Source organism: Oryx dammah, unplaced genomic scaffold, assembly GCF_014754425.2.
Source record: "Oryx dammah isolate SB20612 unplaced genomic scaffold, SCBI_Odam_1.1 HiC_scaffold_23, whole genome shotgun sequence".
In the NCBI taxonomy this organism is placed as follows: Eukaryota; Metazoa; Chordata; class Mammalia; order Artiodactyla; family Bovidae; genus Oryx; species Oryx dammah.
Genome location: NW_024070207.1, coordinates 49,311,423 through 49,328,525, shown reverse-complemented (window position 1 = coordinate 49,328,525; position 17,103 = coordinate 49,311,423). Strand labels below are relative to the sequence as shown.

General features: G+C 45.6%; 1 protein-coding gene across 1 annotated transcript; it reads right to left on the bottom strand.

The window, feature by feature from the left end:
- Window positions 1–4,610: 4,610 nt before the first annotated feature.
- Window positions 4,611–15,296, bottom strand: SLITRK2 (SLIT and NTRK like family member 2). The gene is made up of 2 exons (XM_040265400.1): window positions 7,101–15,296; window positions 4,611–7,065 (listed from the first exon to the last, which is right to left on the bottom strand). The coding sequence occupies exon 1, from the start codon at window positions 11,890–11,892 to the stop codon at window positions 9,358–9,360; it is 2,535 nt and encodes an 844-aa protein (XP_040121334.1). The 5' UTR covers window positions 11,893–15,296; the 3' UTR covers window positions 4,611–7,065; window positions 7,101–9,357.
- Window positions 15,297–17,103: the final 1,807 nt, after the last annotated feature.

Sequence of the window (17,103 nt, the reverse complement as noted above, 5' to 3'; positions counted from 1 at the left end):
CTAGTGTATGTGTTATGTCTCCCCGACATACAGGAGCCAATTTTTTCATTTCGCCCCAACAGAGTCTGGTCCCAGCACTAGGCCTTCAGGAACTTGTGGATTTGTTTTAGATGTGCACAGCATCTGCTCAAGTGCTCGGCACACAATGAGCACTCCATAAGTTGTATTTTTAGAGACAATCTGTTACCACATAAGGACTACCAGAAATTACTCATACTCTTTGTGTAAATGGATTTATACAATTAAAATGTTTAGGAGCTGGAATAAAGATGAGGGAAAGAAAAGCATGAAATTTTTTTTTTTTTTAAAGCTGAAAGAAATAGAACTTGTAGTCCAAATGTTTTCACTGGTGTGTCACAGAACAGGTGTGAGGATTGTTGAAAATAATTTGTTATTAATGATCATTAACATGTCAACTTTGCAGATGATTTACTACTTTTTATAAACCAAAGTGGATTTCAGGTTTCCCCAGTAGTAAGCTCCTTTTTATTCAATTGTTTTCTTGACTGGCAAGGCTAAGTCTAACTACTTTCTTTTTCAGATGCGGAAACTGGGGCACAGAGAAGGGACTGGTTCAAGATCACATGGAGTGTTAGCAGAGACATGGAGGCAAAATCTGAGGGCAACTTGTCCTCTGGGGAATAGTCCCCCACTGTCTTCAGATCCTCCTTCATCAGCAAATCAGAAAGAATCAGTGTGACTGAAGACCAAAACAAAGCAGAACTCAGAAAAACCCACAGTCTTACTGCTATAGGAAAATGTTTGTCTCCTGATAAGGGATCAAAGCTGGGGAAAGATTTCTTTTGGAGACACAAGGCAAGATTTTGTGAAACTCCCCATTTCCTGGCCATCTGTTATAAATCACTCTAGAAAGTGTCTATTTACCTCTAAGACTTTACCTTGTCTTTGTACAAATATCCATCCCTGTATACAGATGCTCAGAAAGTCCAGCTGGAAAACCACAAACTCCATTAGCACAGTCAGAGCCTTCCTCATTTTAATATGTAAGAACAGAATAATAAACTTATTTTTAAAATTTCATAATATTTGAACTGTTTGAGTTGTAGAACTGAACAACTTTCTGAGAAATTTGCACAAAACAACAATTAGATTGTCTCTATCTGAATAAATGTAATTTAAAAAGAGTAAGATTCTTTCAACAAGCCCTGCTCTCAAATTATCCAGATTATTGGTTACAATGTACTTGCTTTTCAGAGTACATAAAATAGCTTTTGTTCCAAAATTTTGAGTTAAATATTTGAAATGTAATTACACTGTAAATCCTTAGTATCTCAGTGGCATCCTATTTTTTTAATTTTTTTAAAGAAAATGGCTTGGACAAGATAGTCTACATGTCCTTTTCCACAACCTTCTGTAACATGGCAGAAGAAACCAGAAAGCAAAGTGTAGATGGGTTTTCCTTGCATTCACTAAGGCTTTTAATAAGCCCTTCAAACACCTGGAAAGCAGAGGAAGTTTTTCGGTAAATGTTTGCTTCTCTTTTTTACCCTTGCAAAATTTATGTCAGACGGATATTACAGGATTGAGAGCTTTGTTTTTTGTTTCCAGTTAAAATCAATCTGACTAACTAGAGACATAGTGGCCCAGCAATATAAAACTATGGCTGAAGTTTATGATCAGTTAGAAGCCAAATACACTTGTCAGCTAAGAGCTTTGCTCACTGGAATGAATCGGATTTCTGAGGCTCAACTGAATTGTCCAAGGGTCCGTCAGTTTCCTTGATGATAAGAAACTTGGCAGTGTTGGCTGAAAGGGTAGGATGATTACCAACCAGATGGGAAAACTGCTTTGTGCCTTGAAATGTGATAATATGATTTTCCTAGGAAGATTCAGAGTTTAACTTTCCTAATTATCACACAGAATAAGCCCCATAGAAAACTTCCCCTACCAAACAGCTAAATGAAAAATCCCATCACCTTCCTCCCCTCCCCCCAAAGCAGTAGAATGTGATTTACAAAGAAGTAAGAAAAATGTTTTAAACATTTTAAAAGTCAAGCTTTAGGAAGATAAACTAACCTGAGACAAATGTTACATTTGAATCTTGTAAAAATAAAATCAGAGATGGCTATGTCCAAATTAGACACTGGAAAGGAGAAGGGTAATAGATTTTCAGGCTTGAAGTACCTGAATAATTGCCTTCATGCATTGTCCATTTTGTGTGTAGCACTAACTCCCCAAATAACCTAGAATCAGAGCATATCCATTGAGTTCATACAGGCCAACACTGCTCCAGATAGGAAAACTGAGACCCAATGAGAACTATGACTTATCCTCACAGCTTCTTAGCTGTATGAAGATCAGAACCTCAGATCCTAGGACTCTGTTATGAAACACCACCTCTAGGTTCTTTTCTGGACAAGTTGGACTTTATGAAACAACTGTGTTCTGACAGCAATATAACTTAATATAGTCTGAACACAAAGAATTTTTCTTCTATATGGAAGACTTAAGAAACAAACCAAACACACAGATCCTAGGAAGACCTAAATGATAAGCATCATTCAAGCTTGCCAGGGAGTGTATTTTCTCTCAACTCAGAATCTCCTGATTCCAAAAGCCAATAACAAGGAAACCTCAGTGCTCAGCAGTAAAGCTACTTTTAAGTCTAGAATGTGATCATCGGGTTTGGGTATCACTTAAAATTGGGCCTGCTGGCATGTAATAAACTTTGGATCTTAGCTGTGTGTTACCGTAACTTCTCTACCATTATCACGGTGTGCATGTGTGTGTTCTTCATAAGCTCCAGTAAATATTTGTTCAGGACTTCCTGTAACAGCTAAAAACCCATTACAATTGCTTTGGACTTAGATCCTTCAGTTTTCCACCCTTCTTCAGTGTTCACATGAGAGCCAGTCTTATTCATTCATTCATTATGGAAATATTTATTGAAGCGTTATATATTCCAAATCACTATGGCAGGTGTTAATGCTGTGAAAGGAAAAGGGGCTTGTGGAGTGAGCGACTTGGCTAAAGATTACCCAGAGCACACCCTATTCACCTCTCTTATTTGCCCAACAGTCACTTTGTGAGCCAGAAATTACCTTATATTTTATGTTGTACCCAACATTCTGTTAAGATCAAATGTATCCCAAAATGCCAGGCAACTAGATCTGACAGATAATTAGCTCTAATGTTCCTTTTTAGGGTAATGTTGATAGCAAACACAAAATAATGGTTGAAAAATCAAATTAATAAAAATGATCTATAACTAATCACATACTGTTGCCCAGGGAAATATGGATCAGGTGCATTTCCAGCCCCCATTCAGTAATGACAACATCTATTTTGATGGTCTTTTCCCAGGATCAACAGGCACATATGATTTGCTGTCTGATATGACATGTGTTCAGAATGAGGGGCTATATATCCCTTTCATTCCCATTCCATTTCAACTCATCTTTCTTGTGGCAAAGAATCTGCCTGCAATGTGCGGGACCTGCATTCGATCCCTGGGTTGGGAAGATCCCCTGGAGAAGGAAAAGGCTACCCAATCCAATATTCTAGCCTGGAGAATTCCATGGACTATATAGTTCATGGGATTACAAAGAGTCAGACACAACTGAGCGGCTTTCACTTGTAAAGGATGAGATAATCTCGTGTACTAAGTACCAACTCTCATTCTTCATTATAACACTCTAGAATGAGACTATTCCAATTGTTTGCACAGACTTGTGAAGGCCATGTGAATAATCTGAATATATGGTGAAGACAGTAAATTAATAATCTAAAGAGGGGATAATTAGTTGCAAATCCTCTTGTTCATCACACAAATCTCAAATCCTTTGTTATATATTTGTGGATGGAGCATACCTGGCAGATATATTCTGATGTCCAACCAATGCAAATACCAAATAAGTCACTTTGCTATAGTATTACCATGATTACAGCAACAAATGCATCTCTCTCTCACTCGTTTTGACTCTAGTCTCTGGGAATATAGTTATAACATCTTCTTTAATGAATTCATAATTTCTATTTCTTGGATTTGCATGCCAATCTTTCTCATTTTATAGATATAAAAGTATTAAATCACCTTTGGTATTAGACAGAATTTTGTAATTAAAAACAGTTGGCTGTTGTGTGGATTGGTGTGTGGTAAGGGCAGTGTGAAATCAGACTTTCAATTCCTAGAGAGATGTCTATTTGAATTGTTTTATTGTTCTTTCTACTTTTAATTTTTTAAGGCTGATACCAATAGGCATTCATAGAAAAGTATTAGTATGTTTTTAAAAGGACATTTACCCTTAATATGTAAATTCTAATCATACAAAGAAGACCTTAATTTGTAAATATTTGAACAGTATAGTCCAAGGCAAAGAGAATGGTTCCAGTAATACTTTGTCATCAACTCTTCTCAAGAGTCTAAAGAATTTTTCTAACTAATTCAAATGTTCATTTTTAGTGAATATTTATTAACTGAAAGCTAACTATAGCATAAAAAGAATTTTATATAAAGTTTATCCAATAAAACACAGTATCATTTGATCACATTTTCAATATTTCATTTTCCTTATTAACAGCCCAAAATATGGCACTCATTTTTTTGAAACGATGTCACTATTTGGCACAGAAGTCTATTTACACGAGAGTGCATTTCATTTTCCATTTATTCCAGCAACTTGAAAACAATTATTTGCAACTAAATCTAACAGTATTTGTACAAGTACTTTCAAGCTAAAATACTGCTAAAAAATTCCAACACACATGCAGTTTAATATGTTTACATGATCACATGTATTTATTATAAAACCTGTGACTCTAAGCACTTTATAGGATATGAATACAGGAGTCACTCTACCATCTAATGAATCATGGCCACGTCTGACAGAGAAGATGCTGTGGAGCAGAAAAGTCCTGTGGTCAATGGAGTTGAAATGGGTTGGCTACTTGGACTGTTCAGGAATGCTACTGCATCCTCAGAGAATCGCTTCATAGCTCCAGTCACACAAAACTGCAGCGGATTTTCAAGTATAAGCCCTTAGCAACCAAGAAACTGGTAGCACAAGCAGCACTGGAAAAACACACTCTTATTATGCAGGTGGGCTGTGTTTTAAGCAAAGTCGATATTGAAACTCCAAACATACAAAAAAGATAAATTAGACAGATTATTTGTATTATAAAATGGTTTTCTGCTTTATAAAAGGATTGATTCACAAGTTTCCTCTAAATGGCAGCTCTCCTAATGCTTTTAAAATACAATTTAACTTAGAAAACTTCAATTTACACATGACTTTTTGCACAACTATTGTGGGAAGCAAAGTACACCTATATACAGTACTTAATTTTCTCTCAGGACTTAAGTGTCTTATTATCTTTGTAAAAGACACTTAAGCCAAAATGTTATATTTTAAGCCACTGAAATAGAAAGTCAATATTGCCTTTAAAACATGGATATTCCAAAATTATGTTTGTGATTTTTTGTATTTACAATTTGGAGATTCATCTTTACAATGTACATTTTAGATAGCAGAAGTATATAGCTATTTTCAGGCCATAATATTGGGCCTTATTCTGCAGAAATTTGTTTTTATTTTTGTGGGTGTTCTCCCTGTTTAGCTGTGTAACTCTAAAATGATGTTAATGGTGGTTACACAGTAGGTAGCCCATGATGTGTCAGTGTTATACTTCATTGCACAAAATCATCTTCAAAAACTCAACTTTCTGCATTTCACTGCTGTCCCCACTGTTTTTTCAGGTGATGGTCATTCAGATAAGGTTATCCTTTTTTTAGTACTAAGCTCTCTTCAGGGTGTGAGGTGAGGGGGTGGGCAGAGATCCTGACTACTGTATCTCTGCACCCTCTTAGCACACAGCACAGAGCCTGGCCCCTAGGAAGCAAGCACTCAATTACTTAGTGAATGAATGAAGAAATGACTGGATTAGGAGAATTGTCTAGAAGGCTTCCTTCAGTCTAGCTTCTAATCCAGTTATGTTTCTGGAATGTGTACATCCAAAATGAATTTCCAGAGTCTGAGAAATCACAGAATGTTTCTCTTTTTCATTAGACCCTTTTTGTAAAATCCATAGAATATTGATCCCTTGATGAAATGAAAATATTTAGAAAAATTAAATCACCTTAGAGGCCAGAGGATAAAGCAGAAGAAACTGAAGGGTAATTTCCTTACTCACCAACTGCTGGAGGGAAGTAACAAGGCACACAGGTTGACCAAAGTCCAGAAGCAAATTAGACATTTGGAAATTGTGTCCAGACTGAGAAGTGGTGCTTTTGAGAGTTTTGATACAAACTTAGACACAGGTATATTCAGAAACAGCAGAAGCAACTCATTAAGAGCTAGAATCAGAGGGAATTACCATTTACCAGATATACAGATCTGTTTCAGGCAGGGCCAGGGGAGATTGCATTTTGCTGGCTGGAACCATTTCGCTGTGCTTGTGCTCATACCCATTACAAGCTGCATGTGAAATAAAAGTGAAATAGCAAAATCCAGCTGTAGGAGATAAAAATAAAAATCCTAAAATAAAATATGTTTTAAAGCACTTGAGTGGATAAAGCAAAACAATACAATCAGTGGGGATGCTAATAAGTTAAAAGACAAAGTGTTTGTGATGGCATTAAAAAAATAAAGCTTTACAGTGTATGGTATTTTATGCCTTTAAATGAAATAGTCTGGACCACATTCAAACAATTTCATCTTAAGACCTAATACAAAATAAAGTACACATCTAAGAAGCATGAGAATTTAAAATTAAACCAGTTATTAAGCAAAAGAATTTATGAATCTGAGTTCTTCCAGGAGGCCGCTTTAAAACCATGTAACTAAATGAATAGTAAGCTATCTCTGCTTAAAATGAGTGAATTAGTTTTTCTATGGAGACTAGTATTTTACAGGAATGACTTTATTTTCAGGAGAATACGGACACTGAAGTGGAATCACCACATCAGTGGTTCTAGGCATAGAGTTTAAACCAAAAAACTCTCTTAATAGAAGATGGATATTAATTTGCCTTCATAATCATTCTCTCAAGTACCTACCTCAGTGTTCTGTATTTATCATTGCACCAAATGAGAGCAGACACGACATTCTGTATTTATCATTGCACCAAATGAGAGCAGACACGACAGTCTTTTTGTAATTCTTATATATATAAGAGGAGATGGTTTCTGGGAGCCATCTACAAGTTCAACTGGCATATCACTCTTGCTCCTCTTCTATGAAATGTAAAATCTCTGGACATTAACCTTCCTGTAGATCATTTCAGCCCACCATTTTAAACTTCAATCTAATGGATTTAAATAAGAATTATGATCTCTAATCAAAGAATGAACATGTAAGCTTGTCACTGTAGATGTTCGGAGATTTTAGGGTATTAAAGGCATTTACTTTCCTGAATGCCCTTTACATTTATATATACACAATTACCTTCTATTGTTAAAAAAACGATTTTGCACCAGTAGCTATTAATCCAAATAATTTGGATTTAAGTAATTTCTAATTGAAAGCCTATCACATGAATTGTTTATAGTGACAGACAATAAACTATTAGTCATTTTAAAGCTTTAAAAGTAAGTCATCAGGATCCACTTCAATTTCCACATGATAATAAAGGATTATTATGTGCAGTAACCTATTTATGAAAAGGAAACAGTGTGCTTCTTTCAGATGCCATCAATTGCTTTAATAAGGAACTGAAAAGCTGGACTACTTTATATGCAGATCACCACCCCAGTTGCATAAGGATTTACAATAGACAAAACAAAACTATTTTTTGTTGTAAAGAAGGGCTGTTTGTTTAAATCACACAATAATATTTGCATCTAAAAATTATTTACAGGCTAATAAGGCTTCATAAATGTTATGTAGACTTGGTTAGTTCAAATCATTTTAATTCTAACACCACAATGAAAAGCTTGGTCAAGTCAAGGAAAAATTCAAGCAACACTCGCCGGAGGAAGGCAGGGGAAGAAAAGATGTCTACTTTCTCTATTTAGGCATTTATTAATTGCGTTGGAGACTTACAGGGTACATCATTTGATAGCTCCCTGTTAATGCTTCCATAAACTCAAGAGGAAAACGCTGCTCTCTCTGAAAATGGGAAAATTGAGATGGATTCTGAGTCTAACCTTTAATCCTAAAAGAAATTGCAAGTAACGTATACATTTGTCTCTGTCGCCTTGAATTTGCAGAGAACTTACTTGGAACGTTTAAATCTCACCTTTGAAGTCTTCCTTCAAGGTATTTAATGGCTCGTATGTCTTTATTCAATGAGGTGTGTGGCGGCCTCTACTGGTGTGTGTTTATAGAAAATGTTTCAATAGGCAGAAAAAATATTAATTTCAATTTAAAAGTTAGAAATACAGACTCCTTCATTTAAATATAAAAATATCTAATTTAATGCAGGAAAATATATTACAAGTTGTGTAATGTACTCTTTATTAGGAAAATAATCTAAAACACTGACCAGGTTAGTGTAAAATGATTTACGGAAGGGCATTAATTGTTCAATTCACTCTGATATTGGGTTAAATATATTTTATTAATGAATTACTAATCCCAACTGAGGTGGTTTATTACCTCTAGTCCACTGTTAAATCCCCATAGTTGACTTAAATAAAATCATTTAGAACAAACCCAAAGGAAAGGAAACATTTTACAGTTAAATCTATAAAGTCCTAGAACTAGAATCATTTGATGACAAGCTGGTTTCTATAACTCAAGCAATCTGTACGTTGACTTAATATAGCTGACATTTCAATCTATTTTACAGTGTTTTTAATTTCAAAAATACAACACATTAAAATATGTTCAATTTATCAAAGCTAAAAGCAACATTTAAGTAATGTACTTAAAGTGCAAAGGCACTTTAACATGAAGAAGTGATGCCCAGTGGCTATGCTTGGTAACTGAAGTCCGAAATACCATATATCATTATTTACAAAGAATTTATAGTCTCAAAAGATCTTTGGAGATCTTCTACAAAATACACTAAATATCCATTTTCATTTGAAAAGTTTGCTTACTGTTTCTTCATTCACTATAATCTCCTCTTCCCATTCCCACACTGGAAAAATAAAAGAAGAAAAAGGAAACACAACCATAAAGTATATGAAAAAATTCACTGTAGAAACATTCATGTTCAATGATGATTCCTAAGGAGAGAAGGGGGGGAAGGTGGGGAGGGAGGAGAGCAAGAGAGAAATAATTTAAAGGAAAACTTGAAAAAGCAGTATCATTGCTTCACCCCATCCCCAAACATTTTCAAAGTCCCCCACTGAGGCTGAGAAAGGGAGAACAGACACACACAAAAGCAAACGCCCAGCTTCCAAGAGTTTGGAGCAGCATCCTTTGATGCCAGAGGGTTGTCAATGATTTCCCTTCACAGCTGACTGATTGCAGTTTGTTTTTCCAGAACTTCGAGGTAGTCTGGTTCTGATTGCGGCTTAGCTTGCAGTAAAGGGTGGTCTGCTTTGGACTGCCCCACAAAGCATTTCCTGGGAGTTCCATATAAAACGGTTTTATTGATTCTGTCTTGGTTTTGGCGTCGAGATTCATAGGAAGGGGTGAACTGCCTTTTAGGTAAGGTACAAAAGTTATAGTGGACGAGTCCCACACTGGGCAGCTCCTTGACCCGCTCAGTGATATTCTGATACAGCAGCTCAGGCTCTCTCGGGGCCTGCTTTTCCAGCAGCTCTGTGGCACTGATAGTGTAAGCAAGTGTGGCTGGCTCTTCTTTCTTCTCCTCCAGGTTGCTGTAACTGAATTCTTGCAGGTTTCGGTAATAGGCCACCGGGTCTCCCTCCTTCTGCATGTAGATGGGGTTTTGGCACATCTGGCCCACAGGTGGAGGGATGTAGTTATAGACGTGGCCGTCTGCTTTATCCTGGGTCTCAGTATTGTAAGAGCCATACTGTAACTGGAAGGAACTTACATCTAAGTTGTTGGCACTCCTGGGAACACTGGGCACCCGCTTCCGGCGTTTCAGGACAAAGACAAATAAGCCAGCGCCGAAACAGACAGATAAGATAAAGACAACCAGCAATCCTAAAATTAAGACGGAAAGTGGAACTTCAGTGTGCAGTTCAGGGTAGGAACTGGGAGACACACTGAGCAAGCGAGGTGTGTCTGTGTTGTGATTCATTGACAAAACGGTTCCGTCTGATAAGTTCGGACCGTCTGGACAGATTGCCTCCCTCCCCAGAAACTTCAGGATCTCCCCGGCATGTTTCGCGGGAGATTCACAGGTCACCTCATTGATGATGACAGGGGAATTGGCATGCTCTGTCCAGTCCTTCAGTCCCATGATGTCACAGGTGCAGTCCCAGGGGTTCTCTTGGAGATCAATCTGGATAAAAGCCGGAAGCTGATCTAGAACTCCTTTCACTGGCAGGTGAGAAAAATGATTGTTTCTCAGATTCAGCCTGGTGAGGGCCGTGCCCCCAAATATGTTATCAGGCAGGGACCGCAGCAGGTTGTTATTCAGAAACAGCAGCTGTAGGTTAATCAAAGCATCAAAGGTCAGCGGCTTAATTTCCTTAATGACATTATACTCTAAATAGAGATACTGCAAGCTCTGCAGCCCATCAAACATAGCCGGAAACAGCACTTCAAGGTAATTGCCATTTAGATAAAGTCTGCGTAAACTGGTCAGGTTTGTGAAGGCACCTTCCTGAATGACTGCAATCCTATTGTTGCCTAGATGCAGCAGATCCAAAGAACTGTATTCTAAGAGGTCGTTCTTATAGACCATCTGAAGATAGTTCCCTGTCAGGTAGAGTTTCTTTGGACTGGTGGGTTTGGGCTGAAGGTCGGAGATGTTGGTGAACTTCCGTTCTTGGCAGTTGACGTTCAGCCCATTGTCAGAGCTCTGAGAGGTGCAGACACAGCTGCTGGGGCAGGTGAGGGGCACTGGGGACTTGGTCTGGTACACCATGATGGGGCCAAAGCTCTGCCTATCCTTCGACACTGTGACCCGGGGGGTGGGACGGTTTCTTATTTTGGGTGGCCGGCTGGCTTTTGGAGCCCGGGTTGGGTTGAGAGCAGGATTCAGGGTAGGTGACAGCCTCGGGATGTGTGTGTCAGTGTGACCGCCCCTCTGAGCCGAGTCGCCAGTACTTTTTCTGGGGCAGAGGTCTTGCCTGGTCAGCTGGGTGACATCTTTGCCGTGCAAGCGGAAGGGGGTTTCACAGACAATCTCCCCCACGAAAACAGTGATGGTGTCCAGCCAAGCCTTGAGTGGAAGTAAGTCGCATGTGCAGTTCCAGGGGTTCTCCTCCAGCTGGATCTCCATGATGCCCCCGATGTGCTCGAGGACCCCCGCAAAAGGCATCAGTTTCAGCCGGTTCCCTCGCAGGTCTAGGTGGGTCAGCAGGACGAAGCGGAACACATTGCTGGGCAGCGATAGCAGGAGGTTGTCATTCAGGATGAGCACTTTGAGCTTGTTCAGCTTGCTGAAGGCCCCCGCCTCGATGGCGCTGATGTAATTGTAGTCGGCCTGCAGGTACTCCAGGCTCTCTAGGCCCAGGAAAGTGTCCTCCCTCAGCACCTCGAGCTTGTTGTTGTTGAGGTGCAGCCTCTTCAGGGTCTTCAGCCCGCTGAACGCCCCGGTACGGATCTCCTGCAGCCCGTTGTTGCCCAGGTGGAGAGTCACCGCATTGGAGTAGTTGACGAACTCGTTGGGGTACAGTCTGGTCAGGAGGTTGCCATTGAGGAAGAGCTGATAGATTCGGTACTGGGGGGGCTGGAGCAGGCTGACCGTTGTAAATCCTTTGTTTTCGCAGTTAATATTCAGGACGTTCTCCTTCTCTTCGCACAGGCAGCGGATCTTGCAAATGTCTTTGGCAGTTTTGCGACTTTCCGTCTCTAAGATCCCGGCCACGGTTAACACGCTGAGGAACCAGACGCCGCTCAGCATCTTTGGGCGCCGTCGGGGTCAGCTCAGGTACCTACAGGCAAACCTTGGGCGGGGGGCGAGAGAGAGTGGGAGGCGGGGGAGAAAGAAACACGGAGGCCCGATTAAAATGGCAAAGCGAGGGGGCGGCGTGGGAGGGAGGAAGACGGCGGGGAGTGGGCTGCGAGACCTAATGAAATCACTGCGTTTTTTTTTTTTTCCCCCAGCGGTTTCTGCTTTCCTCCCCTCCCCACCCCACCCCCGGCCCACCCACCCACCCACCGACCCACCCACGCGTCCCGGCACCCACATGCTTGCACCTGATTTCCCGGCGGGTCGCAGCCAGCCACGGAGTCATTAGTAACCGAGTTGTCCTACTAAATCCAGCCCATCGCCTCCTCCTCCGCCCCTGGGGGATATCTTCAAGCTATCTCGGGCGGCTTGCCCGTCCTGGGCTCGCAGCAGAAATTGCTCTACTTTTTTTTGGTTGTTGTTTTGTTTTTTTAACTGCGCAAAAAGGGGGTGGGAAAATCAGGGGAGTGGCGGCGAGGGGAGGGGAGAGGGTGGAAGAGCAAAGACAGCGTGGGTTGCTGGGGCGGGGGGTCGGTTACTCACGCATCAGGAGAAGACGGGACCCCTCTCCTCTGCAGTCCGCTGGTAGTTTAGCATCTTCAGAAAGAGAGGAAGAGCAAGGTAAAAGGGGACGCCGCTGCTTCCGGAGGGATGCTCTGCTTTCTGCCAGTTGATTTAATTTTGCTGGGGGGTGGGGAGATGGGGGTGCGCACGAATTCGGAATCTGGCAGGCGGCAGGAGAGGCCGAGGACGCTCCGAGCGGCGGGCAGCTGAGTCCTCGGGGACCCCGGGGGGTGCGACTGGGCACGGAGCTGGCGAAGCCGGCCGGCCTGGTCGGCTGGCGGCGGCGACGGCCGAGCCCGGGCGCGCACTTCCAGTCCCGCGGTAGTGGCAGCAGTGCGCCTGGCAGTTTGAATTTGAGAGGCTTTGCGGGTTCCCCGGGACAGGGCTGGGGTGACGTCACGGGGGAGGGGGCAGGCGGGGGAGCGAGGGCGCGCTGCGGGGGAGGGAAGGGCAGACGCTTCCCTTCCCAGCAAGTGGCTTCGCCAAGCTCGAATCCTGGCTGCGTCAGTTGCTTCTGAACTCCTCCACCTCCAGCCCGGCGGGTGGCGGGTGGCTGGCGGAGCTCCTGGAGAGGGGGTTCTCCAGGAGCGGCCCCACTATGGGGTTGGTACCCCCGGGACGCCTCGGGCCCTTCCAAGTGGTTTCTTCCACCTGCCCCTCCCTCCTGGCCCTTTCACTGGGACTTGGGGTGGGGGGTGGGGATGTTGGTGTCTCATTCCAGATTCCGGAGCAGGGGTCCCATCTTCCGTGTGTGTGAAATCTTCCGTGTGTGTGTGCCTCTTTGCTACAGGACTCTGTGTGTGTGTGTCAAATCTTCCGAGTGTGTCCCATCTTCCGTGTGTGTCTGTGTGTGTGCGCGCGCGCCCGCGCTCGCGCGCCTCTTTGCTACAGGACTGAGCCCGCCTGCCAGCCTCCTAGCTGAGATGCTCTTGGTGCGGAGAGCAGGCTGTGTGTGCACCAGTGTGCCTGTGTGGGAGGACGAGGAGTTCTCCTGGGGGTTCTATGCTTTGCATTCAGAGCTTTGTTGCAGTGTGCAGAGAATTACTTTCTGGGTGGTGACTGGCTAGATATTTGCCTGGATTCTGACAGCCAGCCCAACAACGTTAGCCTATAGACTGAGATGAAAACAACAAAACCCTTCTCCCCCTGAGGTTTATACTTAGCCAGATAATGAGGTTTAAACGTGTACTCAGCTTGAAGGAAGGAGAAGAGGGGTGGGTGTCAGACAGGCACTGCCAGGCTGCGCCTTAGGTGGGTGTCCAGTCCACAAGGGTGCAGAGTCCTCCAGGCTGCAGGAGCCAGGGACCCAGGGGGACAGAAGCCACCGATGCAGGAAGACTGGCTTCTGAGAAAGAAGAGGGATGACCCGAGTCCTAGCCTGAGACTCAGGAGACCTGGCCTCCGGTCCAGTTCTGTTGCCAGGTGTGTCGCTTTGTTTCTGGATTTTCCTGTCCCCACTGGCACAAGGGGGTGGACTATTCAGCTCCTCCCAGGTCTGATAATCAATTGCATTCAGATAACCTTTCCTCAGGATTATTATTGGCCAGGTGTTGGCTTTTTGCCTTCAATATCTCGTTTTCCCCTAATTATCTTAATGTCCTCTTTTAAGGCAACTTTTAAGTTGCTCAGTTGGAGTCCGTTTGCAAAATGGGAATGTCTGCCTATGGCCCAGAAGGGCCAGGGACTGCCTCTGGTGAGAATGGGGGAAATGAAGCAGCAAAAGCAATGGATGGAAGAGAATGGGAAGAGTTGACCGAGCTATGTGCCAGTCCAGCCAGACACTTCAGCTGATTCTTCCCTGCCTCCTGGGCCCTGTCTGCCACAGTCCACACAGGGTCCCATGGCTGGGCCAAGGGTGGCAGAGAGGCACTGGCAGAGGTGATCAGCCTTCAGAGAACAGCAAGCCCCCTGCCTCTCCCCTCTTCCTTTCCTGTGAAGCTGATGTCCTAGAATTGTCCCACTCAGACAAGCTTTTCCCTCCCCAAGAAGGGCTCACTAGTTTATAAACAGTTCTCAAGCAACCTGTGGCTTTGGCCAGTCTCCTCCACAATTGGTCAGAGGCCTTCGTCTTTCCCCTCCTTTTCCTTTGGGGAAGAGCCCAACCTCATCCAGTAATTCTGGCTTCACCTTGGGCAACACTGTTTTATTCTTGGCCCTCAGATTTCCTTTTTCTCTGCTAAAGGGCAACAGTAGAGGAACTGCCCCAGAGGGGGAGGGCATAGCCTCCCACCCACCCTGGCAACTACATCATTAGATGCCAGTGGAATGGTGCAGTGCCAGCACGATTAAACTGCCTTCCAGAGCAGAGGGACATTTGTTTCTACATATTTCCAAATGTTAAATATACAGAGTTCCTAGAGAGAGATGGTTTATTCAGTCATATAACAAACATTTATTAATTAGGTTAATATTTCACTGAAGTAGAAGCCAACATGAGAGCTGGACAATACCTTTGCAATCAGATTCATTTTCTAGATGAGGACATTTCCTCAACCAGGGGAAGTGCTGACTTGCTTAAGTTCAAGAATCTATAAAATTAGAAACAGAACCCAGGGATTCTGAGTCCCAGGCCAGCAGTTCTCCAAAAAACTCACTCCTGCTTACCGTGAATTTGGTGGTGGTGGTGGTGATTTACTGAAATGTGTTCTTAAAAAACAAAAATTTTGAAAGTGAAATAACAAATATGAGTTTTAGTTTCCAAAGATCATAATTTCATGCAGGACACGGATGACTGTGTCAATAATGTTTTAGGACAGCATCTACTAGGAATTAGGGCGGGGGTTCGTCAATCGATGACGGAGGCGGTTGAAATCCTCGACATCACAGGGCGAGGGAGACGACGCGGTAGGCTGCCTGGGGGAGCGGCACTGGGGACCCCGCGGGGGCGGCAGCGGTCCCCTCCGGCGGTTGGCTTCAGACGCGGGTCGGTGGACCCTCCCACTACTGCCGCATCTCCCACCGGTCCCCAGGCTGCTGCAGCAGCTTCCCCAAACACAGTGACGGGAACAAATCAACCTCCACGCCGGAAAGCACTTTAAGGAAGTTTCCTTCAGCCCCGCGAGTCGAGAGGCGCCGCCGCGGCTCCTCGCTGGCGACAGCGGCTCCCGGGGCGGCGGAAAGAGGCCAAGTGAACGCGGAGCACGCGGGAGGCAGAGGCGGACGCTAAAATCGGGCAAACGCTCCCTGTCCTCGCGGGGGCGATGGAGGGAGAAACTGGGACTCTGCCGCCTCGGTCTCCCTCGCATCTTCCCAAGTGAAGCGGGGCTCGGATCTTCGGGGCCGCGGGCGGCAAGTGCGGGCGGGCGCGCAGTCCCCCTCCTCCCCGGCCGCCAGGGGCTTCACGGAGCCCGGCCGGTCCCGGGAGGGGGCTTCCGCCGCCCGCCCGCCAGCAGCCTTCGGCTCCCGCTCTGCCTCCCCTGGCCCAGCCTTTCCCGAGAGCTCTTCTGGGGACCCAGGAATCCGCCGAGTCCCCTGAGGCCGGGCCCCGGGCCCAACCGCTCACGCAGCCCCCTCCTGCTCTCTCGCCTCCAACGCCGCGACGGCTGCTCGCGCCGCACCGCCCCCTTCCCGGGCCCCGGTCGCCGCGTCCTCCACCCGAGGGGTGGCCGCGCGACGCCCAGAGCCGGACCACGCCCGTTCGCGTGGACGGACGGTCCCGGAGCCAGGCAGCTGCAGGGGTACGGCCGGCCACCCGCGCGCGGTCCCCGGCGGATCGCGCCGTCTTTCCCCACCCGTTCCCTCTGCCGGGGGAGCCGGCTGGCCGGCCGCGTCGCCGCGGCGTCCCCAAGTGCTCAGAACTTACCCGGCGAACGCGCTGCCCGGAGCTTCCCCCGGAGGCGCCCCCGGCATCCGCGAGCTGGGGAGGCGCGGGAGGCGGCGCGGCCTCAGCCCGGCGCGGCCCGGGAGCAAAGGCTCGGCGGCGAGCGCGGGCGGCGCCCCCAAGGGCAGGCAGATCCCCACTGGAGCGGCTCGCCGCCGGGCAGCGCTACTGGCAAGAAGGAGGGAGGGAACTGGGAAGGAGGCGGGGAGGAGGCGGGAGGGGGAGGAGGCAGGCGATGTGGAGGGCGGGCCGGCGGACCCCCGCCCGCGCTTATCAATCACCCCGCAGATCAGATGTCACTGCGCTGCACCCGGAAGGCAGTGGACCGGCCCACAAACGAGCCTGTCTCGGCTTCTCTGACCTGTGCCGCGGAGCGCAGCTCCCGCCTCCCGGCGGCCCCTCTCGCCTGGAAATCTGCCCAGCCCCTGCAGCTTTCACCAGGGGCTGCGGCGCGGACACGGTCAAGTGACATCAGGATGGCACCGGGTCCGGACCGTAGGCGAGGGGACACTGAGACCTCAGGATGGAAGTTATGGACAACTGAAAGCGGCTAGCTCTCCCAGCCGGCACGGTCCAGGACGGGCGCCCCCTTAACTAGTGAGCGCCCGGGGCTCGCCGTTCGCGGGCAGATGTGTAAGGACCCCTGACGAGGCAGTCAACACGGCGTTTCCATATAACGTGGAGCCGGGGGACACCAGCGTCCGCCAGAGCCAGTCTTTCGCTACGGCCCAATCCCTGGTTCCGTTTGATTCTTTTCATTCTTCACGGGATTGCCTGGA